The 19,648-nt window shown below is 44.4% G+C and overlaps 1 protein-coding gene across 4 annotated transcripts in view; it reads left to right on the forward strand.

Moving 5' to 3' along the window:
* STXBP6 (syntaxin binding protein 6) overlaps positions 1-3,157 on the forward strand; it is a 222,264-nt gene extending 219,107 nt beyond the window's left edge. For all 4 annotated transcript variants that reach the window (XM_074365698.1, XM_045522637.2, XM_010963022.3 and 1 more), the window contains one exon: positions 143-3,157. In XM_074365698.1, coding sequence (XP_074221799.1) covers positions 143-183 — 41 coding nt within the window. In that variant the 3' untranslated portion in view covers positions 184-3,157. The remainder of the gene's footprint in view (positions 1-142) is intronic.
* The last annotated feature ends 16,491 nt before the right edge of the window (positions 3,158-19,648 follow it).

Consider the following 19,648-nt stretch of genomic DNA (forward strand, 5'->3'; position numbering starts at 1 on the left):
AGACAAATGCAGCGCTCAGTGGACGATTCGGGGAGATGGTGCACACCTACCAGGTGCCGCTGTGGGTAGTAATGGTGCTCGGCCGCAGCAGGAAGACTCCTGGGGCTGCTAACATCTTACTTGTGTCCCTCTCTCTGTTTAGCTTGCCATGAAGCACAAATGTTGAGAAACTGCCTCTCCTGATGACCTCTTAAGAGAAATGGAAGTTTGTTCAGCAGTTTTTACAAGAATTCCAGACCTCCGCTTGCTTCTTTTCCAAAATACGGACATTTAGGGGGTTTGTTTTGCCTTTTCAGATGTTAGTATGAAAGAAAAGATGCTGTGTTTATACATTTCCCTAATAACCTTGCTAAGAAATGCTGCATAGCATCAGCTTCAGTTCTTTTCCACTGTGTGTGTGCGTGTGTTTGTGTTTTCCCTTTTTTTTTTTAAGGTTTTTTTTTCAGTAGTTTGAATATGAAATTTTGACCAAATGATATACTGGCAACATGGTTTTTTTTCCCCTGATATTAAGCAGGAAGACATTTTAATGTAGTGACATCAGCTGTTACTGTTCCTGGTTGAAAATAAAATTCAAGCAGTGACTGGTTTCACTCAGTCTCCTAGCTACTCTTAATTTGAAGGTTAAGATTCTATATCCTGAGATGTAAGTCTGTATTATGGAAAACAAATGGATTTATCAGGGGAAACAGCAGTCTTAGATTTTGCTTTTTGTGTAGTAATCTCATGCATGAGCCATCACCAGCATTCAAAAAAAAAACATCAGAATCACAGATAGAAGTCTACTTTCTGAGCTACAGTTTAAGTACTTCCACTACTTGTTTCCAGGTTGATTATTTGGAATTGTCAAATGAAGGATAAAAATTTGAGATTAAAGACCCAAGGAAAAGCCTATTTGTAAAACCTCTGTGCATTCACGAATGTTTCTTTTGTCACTGTCCCCAATTACTAAGTTAGCTGGTCTTGAAAAGAGCTTGGATTTTAATCAAGAATCGATTTGTCCAGATAAAAGTCTGTGCAAATGATAATGTGAAAAGATACTACATTAAAAATCTTTTTTTTTTTTTTTTTTACAAAGTCATGCCTATTTCAGAGACACCCTCACAATGCCTTGGGAAATGGCCATCAATAGCTTGGTATCTGATTTTTGGAGGTTTTTATGTTGTTACTGCTGTCTGTTTACTTAATGTAATTTAAAGTGTGGGTTTCTTGACACATCACATTTCATGGCAATTGCAACTTGCCAGGTCTGGCATAAAACAGCAGTCAGGAAGCCTTTCCATTGCAGTCAGACTGAATAAAGTCAGTTCACACACTTTCCGATCTCGTATTACTCAACACAGTCCTGGGCTTTCAGTCTGGGAATTTGGTTCCTTAGAGGGTTAAAATGCTAAATAGAAGCTGTGCTTTGTCTTCATGAAACAAGGAGGCAGGCTGCACATCCCAGACACATTCTCAGCCTCCTGCTGCGGTGCATTGATTTTTAAGCTGCCTGGATCTTCAGGACCCTGTTCTATCCATTGAGCCGATTGAGGCCACGTGTATTATAGCCTCTTACACAGCAGCATACAATGACTTTGGGATTATTTATGCTGATTTGAATATCTTAAATTCTCCTGATAAAGCATTCCCAAAGTGATAGAAAATTAGGCTATTGGGGGGGGGGATGATCTTGGTACATATCAAAAGGGAGATAGGATTTACCAGAGACAAATTTCTGGATCCTCTTAGGGAAATGATCCAGTTCAAGAAAACTCTGTAAAGTTAAATAGTTTACCCTATAAAGTTTAATATTTTGTACTTTTTTTTTTTGGTGTCTTAAAACTTTAAAGAATCAAGGAACTTGGTATCTGGTGAGTATCATTAGACACATTTATAATTTTTAAGAAAAGCTGCAAACATCACACCAAATAGGTGTTGTTTGCAGACCTCGGTCAGAAAATGCACACGTACACACACATATATCCATCTTCCCAAGTTGGATTCTAGCCTCAGAGATAGTTGGTATAAATAATTGAAAGGGTAAATCTAAAACCCCCTGACAATTGGCCAAACTCAAATATAAAATTTGTTGCCAACTATCTAGCAACAGTGTTTGTGAAGCTGCTTCTCAAATAGCAGAGGGTGAGGTCATAAGCATACTGTGAAATCTGAGAGTCCTCCTTCCTGGTAGCCTTGTGATAGTTACTCTTCATAAATATAGGTGTTCAACACCTTGCCCTTTCTTTACTATTTGTCCTGATAGACTTAAGTCTTACTGGAAATAGCCTGGACTAGAAGAAAGTCTATGTGCATCTTTATTAGCATCCTCTCCTGATTTGCTTCCAGGCTGTGGTCATGCCCTTGACCTCCCTGTGTCCAAGTCCTACCTAGGCTTCCACCCAACAGAGGCCAAAAAGCAACCCCGGCCCCTCCTGGACTCCTGACTGTTTGCAGAGGAGCGAGCCCTGTGATGGCACACGTGAAGTTCTTTGCTATCCTTTTGTGGAAGGTGCTGCTATACAAAATATTAATACAGTCTAACGTAGAGAAAATTGCTAAAATAACTTACATTACTTGGGAGCAATTCAGTGGCTTGCTAGAAGACGTTTGTTTCATTTCCGCACTTCACTGTTGAGTTTTGGAAATACTCTGTATCTGTGAAGGCTTTCTTAAATCGTATTGACAGCGCATAAAGATTTTCCCAGTGTTCTCACTTCCGCCTGGAGCGCAGCTGCAGTATTCTTCACTAGTCCTATTAGATACCTGTGTACAGGAAGTAGACGCTAATTCAGGCTAATGTTTCATATTAAAGAATGTATTTGTAAAATGTAACAAGATCAGTAGTTACCTTTTTTAAGCTCTGAAAAAAAGATTATGTGTTAGACTTAAAATTACAGTGAAATTTGTCTTAATACTACTTTTATGGCTAACAAAGGTTGTGCATTTATGTAAAAATATTTACAGAATGTTCTCAATAAAGGATATTAAAGATAGGTTTTGCTCTTAATTTTTAGAATTGTAACACTGCTAATGTCTGTTGTACAGTTATTCATTCTCCAGAAGTTCTCTAACATGTCAAAGATAATTTTTGTTCCTTTCAGAGACAAGTAACACTTGCCCTGTGATTCACTATTACAGCAAACTCTAATTTTATCATTAAATATTTTAACCGCGATGAATGTTCGTTTCTGTCAGTTATTTTCGAAATCTATAAAACACTACCGGATAGGCAGGCATCACCCTTTGGATGCTAATGGGAAGAACTTGTGTGCCTACAGGAGCCATTCTGATAAGTATTCTTATGGACATTTGACTGGGAGAACTTGAAATTTAAAAAAAGACTAAAGAGCTAACTAAAATTAATTTAAACAATGAGCTTCTACCCAGGAAGAGTTAAGATTTTTTCCTTCTTCTCATGGGCAAAGCAGTTAAGCTGATTAATAGTTATTTTTCTGAGGATATTAGTGATGTCTCAACTCAAGTGCTTATTACTGCACACACCCTCATTCAGCAGACTACTTTCATGTCCTTTTAAATTGGAAAGAAGACAGTCAAATTATCTCAATTTATTTTTATGGAAAAGCAAATGCAAGTTATCGCATTGCCCCGCTTGTTTTCAAAGGAAGTGACTGAGGTGACGACTGTTGCAGAACAGTTGTCATGGACACTGGGTGAAGCAAGTAGGACTCTGAAGTATTTCCTGGGAGGACTTCAAGTGTAAAGGAAAGGCTACCACCTCCACTTTGCAGAGAAAGGACAGAGAGATGGTTCGGCTAGATGAGGACCTGGCCTTGAGTCATTAGATATTTAAAGGCACCTTTCTTACAAACTAATTATCAACCCACTGATTTGCAAAGATGATCTTTTTTCTTAATATAATTTTTGCTAGCAATTATACCACAAGCAACTCTCAAATTTTATGGGAGAATACAAGGTTTAAGACAAAAATCAATGGTGCCTTTCCTCCTTGCTGTCAATGAGAACACACTTAGGAAAAACGTTTGTCCTAACATGGGTTTGAACTGCCCGGGTCCACATATATGGGATTTTTTTCAATAGATGCATACTACAGTACTACAAAATTCACAGTTGGTTGAATCTGGATTCAACCAACCACACACGGAGGACCAACTGTGAAATTATAGGCTGATTTTCAATTATTTGAGGGAGGTGGGGCTGCACCTTTAATGCTCACATTGTCCAAAGGTCAACTGTATTGACTCATCAATCATCGTCTGCCTAAACAAGCAGACTGAGGGCAGGGCGAAGTAGAGAGAAGAGAGGGGAGAAAAATACCAGAAATAAATCTCAAACAAATGCAAAGTCTCCATGTTATTTCCTGATGATATCCCTTCTGTGTGCCTCTTTCCCCTGGCGCGGGCGAACCTGGGTGGTAGCTGGACACAGGTATGCACATCCATATAGGCATGCACACAGCTGGCATCGAGAAAAGAGCTGAACTGCGCTGCTAGCTTCCCCCGAAGTCACATCTGGCCATGGGTAGGCAGGTGACAGTATTCCTAAAGGTCAGTGGAACCGGGAAGTGCCTCAAGTGGGCCATGATCAGAGCAGGAGAAACGTGAAGACTGAGACACTGAACACATCCCACCCAAAAGGCAATGCTCACTTCGTTTCTCTAAGCCTGAGTGCGCTAATAGCCCTCTTTTAACAAGATGTTGCAAAAGACAGATTTCCTTTTGGCGTGCTTTTTGAAAATACAGAAACTGCATATACGTGAAATGATTTTGTAGAGCCAGAGACAGTCTGATTGCAAAACTGATCTTTATACCCACCCGCCAAGTCACATTTCTCCCCTCCGTGCCCTTCGCCTTGTTTTTCCACCTTACCTGCACTACAGCGCCGGTTTATAGCCATTTAGGGCAGCTTCTCCATCCAGGCTGCATGTCACAGTTACTTGGGGAGCTTTTGGAAAATGTACACATTTTATTCCCAAATTTGCCCCTGGCCATCTTGTCTTTTGCTAAAGAAATAAAATGGCTCCAGCAGGCCTGGATGGTGAGGCACCTGGCTTCCCCAGATGCTTACTAGGTTTAAACCAGCAAATTAAAGCCCTCAAGGAAATTAAACATAATGTGCATTTAAGCTTGATTACTGCTATAGTGCAACCTCCTGCCTTGACCCCCATTATATTTTCTCCCTAGAGCCTCGTCTAGAGCCTCAGGATTTCCTGAGTCATATTTTCACTTCCCAACCCCCTCCCACCCCTGAAGTTTTCTGCCACATTTTCTTCTTTCTGCTAATGAGTCATAGTCCTGGGCATTGCAGGTCTTCAGGGGGGCTGCTTCGGGGGTCCGCCCCACTGGGCACTGCTGAATGTAGGCTGGTGGGGCAAAGCCACCTTGCTTCCCTCAGTCTCACAGGAACCAGTGGATGGACCTAAGAGGTTCTGAGTTGACTGCTGAGGGGTATTGTCACTGCGTCCACATTTTGTCTATTACACATTGTAAATGCTGAGATGGAGTGGAGATGTTTTTATAGAGCATACATTTTTTTCCTGTCTTTAAGTGGTCGACCGGCTCAAGGATGCCTGTTTCAATGGGGGCTGGCCTAGATGTGTCAGAGGCTATTCAGGAATCGCCATTCCTGCAAGTCCCAGGTGTCACTTGTCAACATTGGATATAAGCCTTTGTCCTATGACATCGTATCCCCCACCAGTTTCGCCACTCTGATTATTTGTCAGATAACCAGAAAGAAGAAAAATGAGGCCATGAATTCTCAACTTTACCCTGAGATCTAAAACATGGCTTGGGTGATTCACAATTTCTGAAGAAAACACCTGTTACGTGCTCTGATCAAGTGCGCCAAATGCTCTGTTTAATTGTAAAACCACATCCTTGATGACTGAAACCTGAAGCTTTCTGTTAGTTTTTTTTTTTTAAACCAATCCTTTTTAGTTACTACCTCAGGAGGGAAAATCTGGTTCCAACTATCAAACGTGCTTTTTTTATTCACAGTACAGTGGCTTCCTTCAGGGAGCTTTGCTTTTTTTAAGACCTGGAATTACAGTGGCTGATACTGGTGGACACATTTACATTGTTCTGAAAATTTCCAATACTGAAATGGCCTCAACATTTGGACAGAAAGAAACTGTGGGAAAGAAGGATATATGAACTGTGCCGCACCCCACATCCCCAGAAGGAGAAATAAAACACACCTTTAGCTAGAGTGGACATGGGCAGGGCGCCCCCTTGTGGTGGCTTGCTGAAGACAGCGTTGCCCTGTGGTCCTGCAGTGCTTTGAGGTCCAGCTCCAGGCTTACCAGGTGGGTGGCCTTAGGCAAGTTACTGACTCTTTCTGTGCCTGCTTTCTTAACTTTGAAGTGGGAGTGGCTATCTACTTCACAGGTTATCATAAGGATTAAATAAAATAATGACTGTAAAGGCTTCAGCCCTGTGCCTGGCACATAAGGGCTCCACAGCTCATCTGCAGGCTGTTCTCTATGATGGATCCAAAATAAAGCAGTGAGCCCTGCAGGCTTCCCATGCCTGTCAGATTGTGCTGCTGGCTGGAAAAAAGGATGTATTTTCCTTAAATCCATGTTGGCACAAGGCACTTGAGCAGACATTCCAGGCCTCTTTGGCCATTTTTAGGATCTATGGACATAGATCCCTTGACATTTCATGTATCCCAACCCTGACATAAAAGAGAGGCTTCTGGCCTAAAGGCACATCTTTGGAAGAAACTTCCAAAAGGACTAAATTCACAAGAAAAAGGAATGGAAGAAATTGGCTTTAGTGTCTGGCATCAACTGCAAGAATGGAACTGAGTGGTTTTACAGTCCGGGAGATTATCTGATGTGTCCTTTGGGCAGCAATTCATACTCTAAAAAGAAGCTCAAGGTTGGTCTACATACGTATACGTATAGCATGCCTTTTTTGGAAGCATCTTTAGACATTCAGCTAAGAGACAGAAAAAGGCTCCAGAAAAACTCTGATGTCAGCCTACTGTTTCCCACAGCTGTCATGGGTCTATTATTTATGATGTCCAAGTTAAGCCTAACATTACTTGGGAAATAGGCCACTTGTAAAGGACCGTCCAGGCAAGAAGGATCAGGCTAGTGATAATAGTGGATCTGTCCCGCCCCAAATCCCAAAATCTACTTTTCTAAAAATTGCCCTGAACATTACTTTTTAACAAATTGCAAGCCATACAAATTTCTTTTAAAAAATTCTTCCTAACAGAGAGCCTCCTGGCTTTGTCATTAGCTTTCTGTCCTCAGGCAAAGTGCATAATTTTTCTGTGTCTGGTTCTTCATGTTTCAAAGGAACATAATCTACACCCTGCCTGCCTCAGAGTCCTGGGAAGGGGGAGGCGTGGAAAGTGAAGGAGCTCTGGGAAGTGCGAAGTGATAGAGAGGCTGGTTACTCTCTAAAACCTCGACCTTCAACTGTTCCGCCACACCCCTAAGGGATTCCTTTACCCTCTGCCTCCCTCCTACAGGCCCATCCTCCTGGGACCGAGTGGTATCATCACTGCCTCTTCCCTCTACTGAGGGGAAAATTCCCTACAGTCAGAGGCTACTTGCCACCTGGGAAGTGGAACAAAGGCAGTAAGTAGTAGGAGACAGCCCTGAACTGCTCAGGGAAGGGGACAGCTGGGCATGCCAGGGGCTAAAGGAGGGCACTGTCCTGGGCAAGTGTCCTGGGCAAGACACAGCTCACCCCAGGACCACAGGTAACTCTTTGAGAGTTCTGACATCCTGTGTAGAAACTGGTCTCCACCGCCTGGGAAGACTCGTTGAAAACAAAACAAAAAAAATTCAGAAACCAGTCAGGGAGGCTGGACATACTCTGCTCATGTACAGGGACTGGATGGAGGCACATCTGAATCCTTACTGTGTCTGGGCATGTAATGTTAATGTAAGATTAACATGGAGAGGGCCACAGAAATGGCCAAAGTCTTAGGAATTCACTGAGTAAAAGTGAAAGCAATGACAGTTATTCCAGAGAGACAGGATACTGATTAAAGGATGCGATCTGAGGATGTTCCTTTAGACACAGGAAAGATTAACACTCTTCAGCTCCAATCACTGGTAACAGCATTATTTTCCTGACCAGGGAAAGCTGGGGAAGCCAGCTCTGTACTCACCTTTAGGAGTGCCCCATCTGGCCTTACTTTCCCTTTAGAAAACAGCAGGATAAAGGGCTGGAAGTGGGCATAACTGTCTCCTCCCAGGCGTAAGGCTGAGCTGGTCTAAGCTATCTACTCATACTTGTAGGCTGGGCTACCTGGGCTACCCCAGATTCTCCATGGTGGGTGAGTCCCCACCACACACACACACACACACACACACACACACCTGCTGCCCTCATGCCCATGCCACTCAAGATGAGAGAGCCTGAGGACCCCACAAGGAGGAAGGGAGTGCATGGGGACCACAGCTGACCCCGTGAGACTTCCTTCAGGTCCCTGTTCAGTTTTCTGCCTACTCAGTTTCTTCTCCCCGTAGTAGAATGAGGCTGGATGAAAGGCAAAAGGAGGCTGATGTTGCCACAGAAGGCACACCAAATACCATCCTTACGAAGCGTAAGTGACAGGAAGGGACAATTAAGGGAAGTACCAACTCTTCCTTCAAAAGCCATTCAAACCCATCCTCTGTGAGGAACAATCCAACAGTAGCCAACAGCAGACGTCACCTTCCAAGCCTTAATTCCACAAGCAAACCCACAAAAGACATTTCACTGTAGAGTTTTTACCTAAGAAAAGCAAGTCTTAAATAAAGTGCTCGGGTCTGCTTAAACCTGTACAGATCTATCCCTCTGAATTTGGTCGGGACTGTGAATAAATGCCACCTCATTACTCACTGTGCTTTCACTGGTCTGGCCATCTTTCACTTCTCCAAGCAAGCCAGATTCTTTTGCCCCTGAAAACCTTCACACGCTGTCTCTGATGCCAAGAGTACTCTCCCCAGCTGTCTTCACGGCTGATCACTTCTCACCTGTCAAATCTCCACTGAACGCCTCCTCAGAAAGGCCTTCCCTGACCACTGCATCTGCCTCTTCCTCGCACAGCACCCCTTCTTCCCTTTCACAGAACTGATGGTGATGTGTTTTTATGCATTTGTTTTCTTTTCTGTTGTCTTGCCCACATGCAGCCCTGAGAGGTCAGGAACCGTGTCTGTTTAGCTCGCCAGGTTGCACCAGGATTAACCAGACACTTAGTGCACTCTATTTCACACAAATGGACCTGTCCCCCGTGAAAGCCCCCGCGCAGGACCAGCGGGAGCTCACAGAAAAAAACCCAAAGAGCTGAACATACGAAAAACATTAGCCTCACTCATAGTTAGAGAAATTCAAAATTCTTAAAAAGTGGCATTCGGAGACTTGATAACACTTGATAATCAAATACCATTGAATGAGAAGATACATTGAGATCATATTTTTAAGGGCAAACTGTCAGCATTTATCAAGATTCAGCTCGCTTGTACGTGCCCCCCTAATTCAGCCCCATCCCCAGCCTCCTGCTCCACAGCTCTTCACCCACCAGCCGCTTGAGACCAGCCCACCCTGTATCCACTCAGCTCACTGTTTCCTGGCTTGTCCTCATTAGAGCAGCAGAATTACAGTAAGTTTCCCCACCTCTGAATCCAGAGAGCAGTTAGCAGGGGTCAGTTAATTCCCCCAAATGAGCAAATAAAACAAATGTGCTCTGCTTTTTATTTTCCTGTTTTATATCGGACATAGCACTGCTCCCAGCCACTTTCTGAAGGGATGCGTTTTCCTTGACTCTAGTGCTTCCCTCTTCTGTGGGACTCTGAATCTGGAAAGGAAGGAAGGAATGATGCTTCTCTAAAGTACGAGATGATTTATCTACTGTCTTGGGCAACCCTTTTATTCATCTACACCAGTTGTCAGTTAATTGTCTCTCAGTTCCAAGTCCACACTTTCTAGACCTGCTTTGTGATCCTGGAACTGGACTCTGAACACTGCACCTGCTGCTTTTGGACCCCTTAGCACTTAACTACTTTTAACTATTTAACAATTATTTATGTCAAATTCTGCCTATTCCAATAACTGGCATGGCTGCTGCTTCCTGCCTGGACCCTGCCTGATATAACATCTCAGTAGATTCTCAGGCAACTTGGCACAGTATCTGTTTCAGCCCGTAACCATTCTCCCCAAGTCTCTTTTGACAAATCCCTTACTGCTGGCAAATCAACTCATTTTCTACTTTGCTAAGATAAGGACTAGCCTATTTAAAATAGTTTCACTCCCCCCACGTCCTTCTCTAAGTTCAGCTGCATCTCCTGCACTCCCAGCTTTAACACTCCTCCACCTGTTTAAGAGGACCCCTCTTCCGGAGCCCTTGATCCCCACTTCTTTCTGCTTCTTCAGAGATCTCACTCCATCAGTAATAGCCTCATTTTCTTGTATCTTTAGTTCCTCTTGCTCCACTTTTACTTCTCTCAGAGGACAAATGTTTGCCTCCTCTATCATGAAATCCCTTAAAAACTTTTCTTTGTCCTCGCTGTCCATTAAGATACCACCTTCTCATCACGCCTGCACAACAAACTTTATGAGCGAGTGGTCTCGACTCACTGGCCCTTACAAGTCTGGTTTCTTTCCCCATCACACTGCTGGCGCTGCTCTCTCAGGGATGACCCAAACCAAAATCCAGTGACCAGCTCTCTGCAGTCCCACTGCAGACATCTAGTTTCCAGCTCTCCAACGTGCCTTCTTCTCACCCCTAATAGCATATTTTCCCCTAAATTCTGTCCTTTCCCTTTCCTCTTTTTACACACCTTTCCCAAATCAATGAATTCATTTCACAAACTAATTTTTTACTTGTAATGCAATAATATTACTCTAGCCTTGACCTTTCTCCTGAAATCCAGAACTGAATTTCTGCTGGAAATTTTCCACATAGCTCAACAGGTCCAAATCTGAATTCATCTCTCCTCACAAGCCTGTTTTTCCTTCTGTTAACATATCCTACTCAGGCTGAAAACCTAGCTCTCCTTGACTTTCTCTCCCTGTTCTCAGTCATAAACTAGGAATAATAACAGTGCATATCTCATGGCATTGCATAGGGATAAAATTTTGTTGTAAAACCATTAGGAGAGTTAATTTTTTTATTAATATGGTCCCTTCAACTAGTGGAAGTCTGGCAATTATATTTCTATACACAGTCATTCCTGCATGAATTTTTCCATCACTGCCTTTGACCCTCACCAGTGTTTACCTGAACTATTCAAGTTGGTCAACATTTATCCATAGTCTACTGTATGCAATGTTTTGCATAATAAGATCATTCATATCCAGTCTCAAATAGTTCTACTTTCTACCCTGGTGGGAAAGGCAAACATATAAATTGAATACAACCCAAAATGAACTGAAGTCCGCTGCACCAGAGATTAGGGATTGCAACAGCATCTTCCTGCCTCCCCTGTCCAAACCTGCCTGTAAGTACTGTCAGATTCATCTTCAGAAGCCAGATCTGATCATTCACGTCAGAGCTCACAAATTCACATGCCAACAGAGGCCAAACAGGGAATAAAACTGAATGAAACAGATCTGAAGAAGGCTGTAAGAAGCGGTGTGGACTGCGGCAAACTGGAAGTGCATGAACGTATGCCGTCAAAGGGCAGGCTGCTACTCAGCTGCAGTCGCTGCAGCTAAACAGGAAGCAGGCGAGCCCTGCTACATCTTCTAGATACTTTTATGTGAACCAACCCGTTCAAGCCAAACAAAACACATCAGTAGGTAACACTTGGTTCTTTGGCTACCATTTTGGGAGCCTTCATTTATGTCTCTTATCTGCTCAAAAACCTGAAGGGCATCCTCATTATCTACAAAATAAAATCTGAATTCCTCAGTCTGGTGTGCAAGGTCCTATGTGATCTAGTCCCAGCCACTGACCCGGCCTGCCCCTCACTTTCACACGTGACAGTGCTATCATAATTCCACCACACGAGGCCACTGCTCCTCCCACCTCCTTGCCTTTGCTCAAGTGTGTCCTGGGCCTGGGACTCAGATCCCATTCAAATCTGGTCTGTCACTCAGGGTTCCACTCAACACCTCTTCTTCCCCACAGCTTCCCCTGATTTTTTTGCCAGGCTGAAGTAACCACCTCTTCCTATACATTTCCATTGCTTTTCCTGATATTCTGGCACATTCTGCTGTATATTACAGAGGTGACTTGTCTTCACTGCCAAAGAGGCATCTACCGCAGAACTGAGACTGAATTTCAGTTACCTCTGCATACCTAACAGCACACATTAGTAAATAATACATGTATGTTCATGTATTGAATGAATATACTGTCTCTGTCAGCTCGGGCTGCTGTAACAAAATACTATAAACTGGGTGACTCAGCCAACACCTGCCTCTCGCAGCGCTGCAGGCTGGGAAGGCTAAAGTCAGAGTGCCAGGCAGATCTGGCTCTCGGTGAGGACACTTCCCGGCCTGTAGACGGCTGCCTCTTCGCTGCATCCTCACACAGCAGAGAGACATCGCTCGTGTTTCTTCCTCTTTTTATAAGGGCATTAATTGCATTATGAGGGTCTCACCCTCAGGAGCAAATCTAACTATAATTACCTCCCAAAGGCCCACCTGCAAACACCATCACATGGGGGATTTGGGCTCTGACATATAAACTTGGGGGTACACAAACATTCAGCCCACAGCGCACACAAATGATGACACGTTACTGTAACGCTTTGCCATGCCTTCTCCCCTCAAGCCCAGCCTGAAGTATTTTTCTCTCTTGTTGACATTTTCTTACTGCTTCCATTTATATATTAATTTTTGGATTTTTTTTCCTTGAACCTAAACTCTGCTGAGAAGTTGTGTGTGTGAGTGTACACGTGTAGTGGGTATGTGTGGTGGGTGTATGTACATACGTGCATTGAACAAGTCACTTTTCTAAATCTTAGTTTCTTCTTTGTAATGTTAGAAAATAATACTCATTTCATTGGGGTGTTGTCAGGATTAAATGAGATGGTACACATACGACAGTTTGCATGCTAACTCCACTGCGGTGGTGGCTGTATGTATGTTTGGCCATGAGAAGGCTGAGGTCTTCCTTTTTACGACATAACAGATCTGAAAGACTACTCAAACTGTGGCACCTATGAGCTCTGCCAATACCTGTTGTACAAGAACTAACTGGTCATGCAGAAGAAAGAGGATGAGAACATAACATCCCTGGAAGAGAAGGCAAGGATGAGAGCCTGAGACAGAGGTGACATCAACAGGTGACCATTGAAACTCTGTGTGGTAGTGGTGGGGGGAGTGCGGTAGATTTTTTACTCTGAAATACAGATGCCAGCAGCACAGTTGGTGCTTCCTGTCAAGTCAGGTGGAGCTCGGGGTGAGAGCAGGGCAGAGAACGGGAGGGGGCAGACCGGGTCCTTCCTAAGGAGGCCTAGGCCCGGGGAGAGGGTGCTGATGATGAACTCACATTCCCTGTCCCTATTGTGTTCTGAAGGCTTCCTCTTCGACCCTTCTCAGAAGTATGGATGTAGATCACGCATGTAGATACACCAAGGTGTGCAAAGAGCCAGAAGAGACCTTGAGAATATGTGCTCAGCCCCAGCAGGTGAATGTTGAAGCCACCTGGAGAAGAATTTCCCTTCCCTTCTCTGACCACCTTGATGGCACTTCTGAAGCCTACGCACATATTGGAGTTCTTCACTCCCCCTGGACACCTTATAAGGAATAGATTTCCTCATTAAGACAGACTGGAAAAAACCTGTGAGAACACTAACGATGGCTATGACCTTTCAGTAACAAAGCCCCTAACCAAACAACCTAAAAGTCTGGCTTGAGAGGACCCTTGGAGGCCAAATAATGCCTTCCCAAAAGTGTCCATGTCCCAATTCCTAGAATCTGTGAGTATGTTACCTTACACGGGAAAAGGGACTTTGCAGAAATGACTAAGTTAAGGATCCTGAGATGGGCAGATTATCCAGGTGACCCCAATGCAGACATAGGGTCCTTATAAGAGAGACAGGTGGGTTAGGGCCAGGAAAAAAGCAGTGTGATGAGAAGGCAGAGAGAGAGAGACTGGAAGATACTAAACTACTGACTTTGAAGATGAAGAAAGGGACAAAAACCACGGAACACAGATGGTCTCTAGAAGCTAGAAAAGGGAAGAAACAGATTCTGCCCTGGGCTCCCAGAAGGAACACAGCCTTGCCGACACCTTTATTTGAGGACTCTTGACCTCCAGAACTGTAAAATAATAAATTCATGTTGGTTTAAGCCACTAAGTTTGTGGTAATTTGTTACAGAATCAATATAAAACTAATATATTCCTTAACCCCCAAGATGAGGTGAGTTCTTAGGAGGGGGGAGGGGGCTAGAGAGTCCCTCTGATACCAGAGAAAGCTAACAGCTCCACTCCTGCCAAACTTGGTCATGATCAACAAGCATTTATTGAGGCTTCTGGGTCTCTCCTGGAGGGTGGAAATATGAATTCAGACCCAAACCTCAAGCACAGATCCATATAAAGAGAAATGAAATTTTAAAGCAGTATATACTAATTGCCAAATGGGTAACAAGTTCAGCTAGGGCTTCAGGCATTCAGAGATGTTCATCCTTGCTTGCAATGAAATGCTTCTCCTATTCAGCCTTTCCATGATAGGCAGAGGGTTGTGCCCCCAGGTTTGTCTAGGACAGTTCGGACTTATAACTGTCGTCCTGGGGTACTCATGAGTAGGGACTCCTTCCATTCTCAAAATTGTCCAGCATCATGATAAACCACATGGGCACTCTAACGATAGGGCCCTGGACATAAAGCCACTGGACACTCCATGCCCTGTTAGGAATAGCTTTGAACTTGAATCTCAACGCAGAAATTAAAAGTGATCCTCAAGTTACTACGCTGCCAGCAAAATCTTAGTAGAGAATACTTCCGATTGACTGTGAGTAAAACAGACATTTCAATAGTACTTGACATACAGCACTCAGATCCTCTTCCTGGCAAAGGTGAAGTGAGGAAACTTCATTTACATTGTCTAATGAGATACAGTGATTTTAATGTGTGATACCTCCTGCAGCTGAAGCAGCCAAGGAGAAGGATTTTTGTTTTGTGTCATTTTGTTTTCAAGCATTACTGTGAGCAGGATGGTGATAGTGGGTGGAGAGTTGGGGAGAGGAAGAGGAGGAAGAGTTGGAGAGGGAGATTATAAGACTACAAGCAACACTGAAGGGAAAAGACAGCGAGTTCTAAGTTTCTTACCATATTCACCAGACTTAAAGAGCAATCATTTAATTCTACCCTTGAACTTGATTCTCAAGGTGCTTTCCTTTCAAAGAAATTTCCTGTTCCAGATGGGAGGATGGGCAGTGGTGCCCTACTGAACTCCCAGTCTGTGCCGGGAGTTGGATTGTGGAGGTGAGAGCTATGTGTGGGGCTATGAATCTACCTATCACATCAAACAAGGCGTGGGGTGAATCATGTCACTCAATTTGGTCCATAAAGGGATAAAAATTAAAATACTGATAAACAACACAATTATCAAACTACAGGAAGCTATTTAGTGTGCTCAGGTTCACGCCTGCCTTTGGGGGATTTTGATGAGACTCCGTTTCTTCTGTTTTTTTCTTATCTTCCAGCCAACTTATTAGCCACAATTACCACTGCCTCCTGGAGGCAGCAGTGACTTCTTTCTCAAGATATTTATGTAGTTTTATAAGAGGAAGAGAGAAAAGGAGAGAGGAGGAGAAAGGGGTGAAAAGAGGAAGGGAGGGGTGAGGGGAGTGGGGAGGGGTGGGGAGGAAGGAAACACAGGAGGAGGGTAGAGGCCGAGGAGAGGGGAAAAGACTCTAAAAGTTCCTGGTCAGTCACAGGTCCTGTGTCCCCTCCACGCTTTAATGTCTCACACGGGCTGCAGACGGGTCTGTGGGAAGTCGTAACACCTACCAAACCCTTGACAGCCGCTATTCTTCACAGAGGCTGTGAGCAATTGCCCGCCTGCCAGCATCTGACTGAAATAATAGCTGTACCTACAGGATCATTTGGAAGACAGATGGTGGAGGCAATCCCCATTCATCTGCCAGCAGCCATTTCATAATCCTCACTGTCCTGTCAGGCCCGGGACGGAAGGCAGAATGCAGCCTTGCTAATTATCCGAGCTCATTAGATAATTGTGTTAAAGACAGTACTTCTGCCCCACGCCTGTCCGGCTCCTCCACCCAGCCCCGCCGTGCCAACGCTGCTCTGAGGTGCTTCTGAGAATACCTTTGGTATCCTGAGAAAAGCACGTCTCCAAAGCCTAACGGCCCTGACATTTGCTAGGTGGGGGTTATTTCTTCCTCTCTATCCTCCTTCCCAAGGAGGTCCTGCAGCTCCAGAAACAGGTCCCTCACCCTCCCTGCTATATGCTGCTCCCGTGGTCCGGCCCATCAGTATCCTGCATTTCAAAGACTGGGTTGCCATTTTCTTCTTAAAGTATCAGACACATCTGTTATTATTTTTATAGCATGCATTAAGCCTAAGACTTAACTCAATACACTTTTTATGGATTTAGGGAACTTTCAAGAGCTCTATAACATTCCAGCACATCTGAGATCCTCGGCTGTCATTCAAACACAATGTCTAAGAACCTACGAAGTGGATGGGAACAGGAATGAGGGTGGAGAGGAGCACGGAAGCCCCATAAGTGAGGGCGGTTCACTGAGCTTTGACCTGCACAGTGACACAGGACCTGAGCTCCCTCTAATACCCTGCAGTCACCACTTTGAAATTCTTAATCATGATGAACAAGAACTCTGCATTTTCATTTTTACACTGGCCCCCAAATTGGCAGCTAGTTCTGCTTCCATTGTTGGAAAAGGGGAGCATTTGGCAAGGGCTCAGGAAGGAGTACTCCTGAGCAAAGCTGAGAGGCTGGAACTTCAGACGTAACAGATTAGCCAGTGGAGGAGAGGCAATGATCAGTACGTGCAGCAAGGGAGACACAGACGGCACAGATTATCAGTGTCTGCCTGAGCACCACCCCAGGCGTGACTGCTATGGTGCCTTTACTGACAAAATCAAGTATGTGAGTCTGAAAACTGGTGACAGACCTGAGATCTCTGTAAATTCAGCAAACAAACAGCACCACTATGATTCTTCTTGAGAAACAATTGGCTGGCATCAGTCCCTTCCCTACATTACCAAATTCACCATGTACCAGACCTCAGCAGAAGATGCATTAGAAGGATTTGTGGGAAATAAAGTCAAAATGTAACTTGGACACTATAAAGGGAAGGCTTTGAACACCCGACTGTGGAATGTGGGAAAACTTTTGAAAAATTTATTCAGGAGGGTGACTATTGGAGCTCTGGCTGCCCCCTAAAAAAGAAATACTCTTTCTAGGCCATTGGGCCATTTGTTCACAAGGCTTATATAACAAATAACTCTCCACCACCTTCCCCTTGGGGCACGTCTTCCTCCCACTACTCTCCTTCCTTACTGCCTCTGCCACTCATGAACACGCAGTGGAAAAAAAGCGTAGCTGTTGTCTCCAGTTCTGGCCCCGCTGCTGCCTTGACCTCCCTCGGACTCAAGTCACTGACCATGTTTCAGTCCATGGCACCGCACATGTCTGAATTCACATCTCTGACCTCTTCGAAACCGCTTAGGTGAGCAACCCCACCCATGACCCTGTCTTTGGTAGACAGAATCCTACAAATGACCCCAGTGACCCCTGGCCTTATATAATCTCTCCATCAAGAGGGTGAGTGGTACCCATGAACCTGATGAGACATCATTCCAATCATTATGCTGTGTCGTATGGCAAAAGGAACCGCCAGTGTGATTAAGGGTACTAATTAGAAATAATGGGCCAAACCTAGTCACACGAGCACTTTAAAAGTGGAGTTTCTTCCAAACGGTGTCGAGGGCAAGTCAGAGGTGGAAGGAAGTAGGAGAAGGACTCGATGCCTGATGGGCTATGAAGATGGAGATGCCATGTGAGAAGGAATGTGGGTGGCCTCTTAGAGCAGTGACCCCCAGCTGATAGCCAGCAAAGAAATGGAGACCTCAGGCCTAAAACTGCAAAGGCACTGAATTCTGCCAACATCATGAATGGCTTGGAAGACTCTTGCCCAGAGCCTCCAGGTAAGAGACTAGTCTAGCCAACCCCTTGATTCTGGCCTTTGGAGACCCTGAGCATAGAACGTGACAAGTTGGCTGGATGTCTGACCTACAGAACCGTGCGACTATAAATGTATGTCATTTTAAGCTGCTGAATGTATGGTAATTTGTTATGTAGCAACAGCAAAGTAATATACTCTTTCAGCCCTTCTCAGCACTCTCCTGTTCAGTGGCTTAAGCCCTGCCACTTTAACACTTAGAATCACAATAAAAGAGCTTCAGAAACTACACCTGAAGGGACAATAAACTGAAAATGAGAGATGAATGTTGCATTAACCAGTTGGGAGATCACTGCAAATGACCAGCATGAATACATAAGGTCCTAAATTTAGTGGCATTAGGTATGGATAAAAGTGATGGATTTGAGTCCTTATGAAAGAAAAACTGTCCAGATGTAGCAACTGAATGGATGGAAGAGAGAGCGAGACGACTATCATGTTGGCTTCTGGAAGGAGCTGAAGAGAACACTGGTCCTCTGTGATTGCATGTAAATTAAAGTAAAGAGAAATAAAGTGTGTGCTCAGCTCCTAAAGGTGACTCTTCTCCTAAGAAGGTACCATGTTAGTTAAAACTGTTCGTGGCAAGTGACAGCACTAGTTTAATTCAAACCAGTTTGAAGTGGGGGAAAAGGGGAGGGGGCTTCATATTGAGACGCAGGTGTTTCACAGACCCTAGAGAGAAGCAACAGAGCCTCGGAGAGGGCTGGACTGGGATACGAACGTCCCTGGGGCCAGAGTGTGGTCCCTCCATCTCTCATCTTTTCTTCCCCCAGTGACCACTCCTGTGTGCCAGTCAGCCCACCCAGCTGACGGATGATGGCCACAGTACAACTCTCGGGTTGAAAGGGAGCCCAGGCTGGACTGGAACTGCTAAATCCAATTTTCAATCTCCAGGGGAGATGGTCAGGTTGGTTAACATGGTTGCCCCACCTCCCACCCTACCACCAAGCTGCTGCTCTCTGGAGAAGTGGGAGAAGGGTTGGTTCTTGAGCACGGCAGACATTCCCAAAGTTGTTTACCCAAAAAGCAGAAACGACTTTTCGAATCCTAATTCCCATAGACACAAGAACGTGCTCTCCTGTCTACGGGAAAAGCACAGCATCACGCGGCAAGCTGCTGGATTCTAATCCTGGTCCTCCCTCTAACCAGCGGTGTGAACAACACTGAGGAACTTCTCTAGATCCTGGTACTCTGAAGCTATAAATCAAGGAACTTGGTCCAGTTGGCATCGAGGGCTCCAGCTTTAATGCCTTGTGATTCTAAGTCCTTGTGAGCAGAAACAATGCTATATGGATCCAGTTCCCTTGTTTAACTTTCCCTTGCCTTCCGAAAGATCAGAAGTAAAGCCTCTCAGCATTAATCCTCTCATTGGCTTACAAGAGGAAGAAAGTCAGCCAAGGAAAATATATAGTTTGTATTCCGAGAGAGCTGGACCACCCAAAAATCTGCTTAGGACTCAAAAAACACTCACCCTGAGCCTGGTGTTAATTGGCTCTAAGCCTCTTCCTGAACGAGAGCAGTGGTTCTGTGCTTCCAATAAAACTGTGTCTCAGATCCCCTGG

The sequence above is a fragment of the Camelus bactrianus genome, chromosome 6 (assembly GCF_048773025.1).
Source record: "Camelus bactrianus isolate YW-2024 breed Bactrian camel chromosome 6, ASM4877302v1, whole genome shotgun sequence".
Taxonomy (NCBI): domain Eukaryota; kingdom Metazoa; phylum Chordata; class Mammalia; order Artiodactyla; family Camelidae; genus Camelus; species Camelus bactrianus.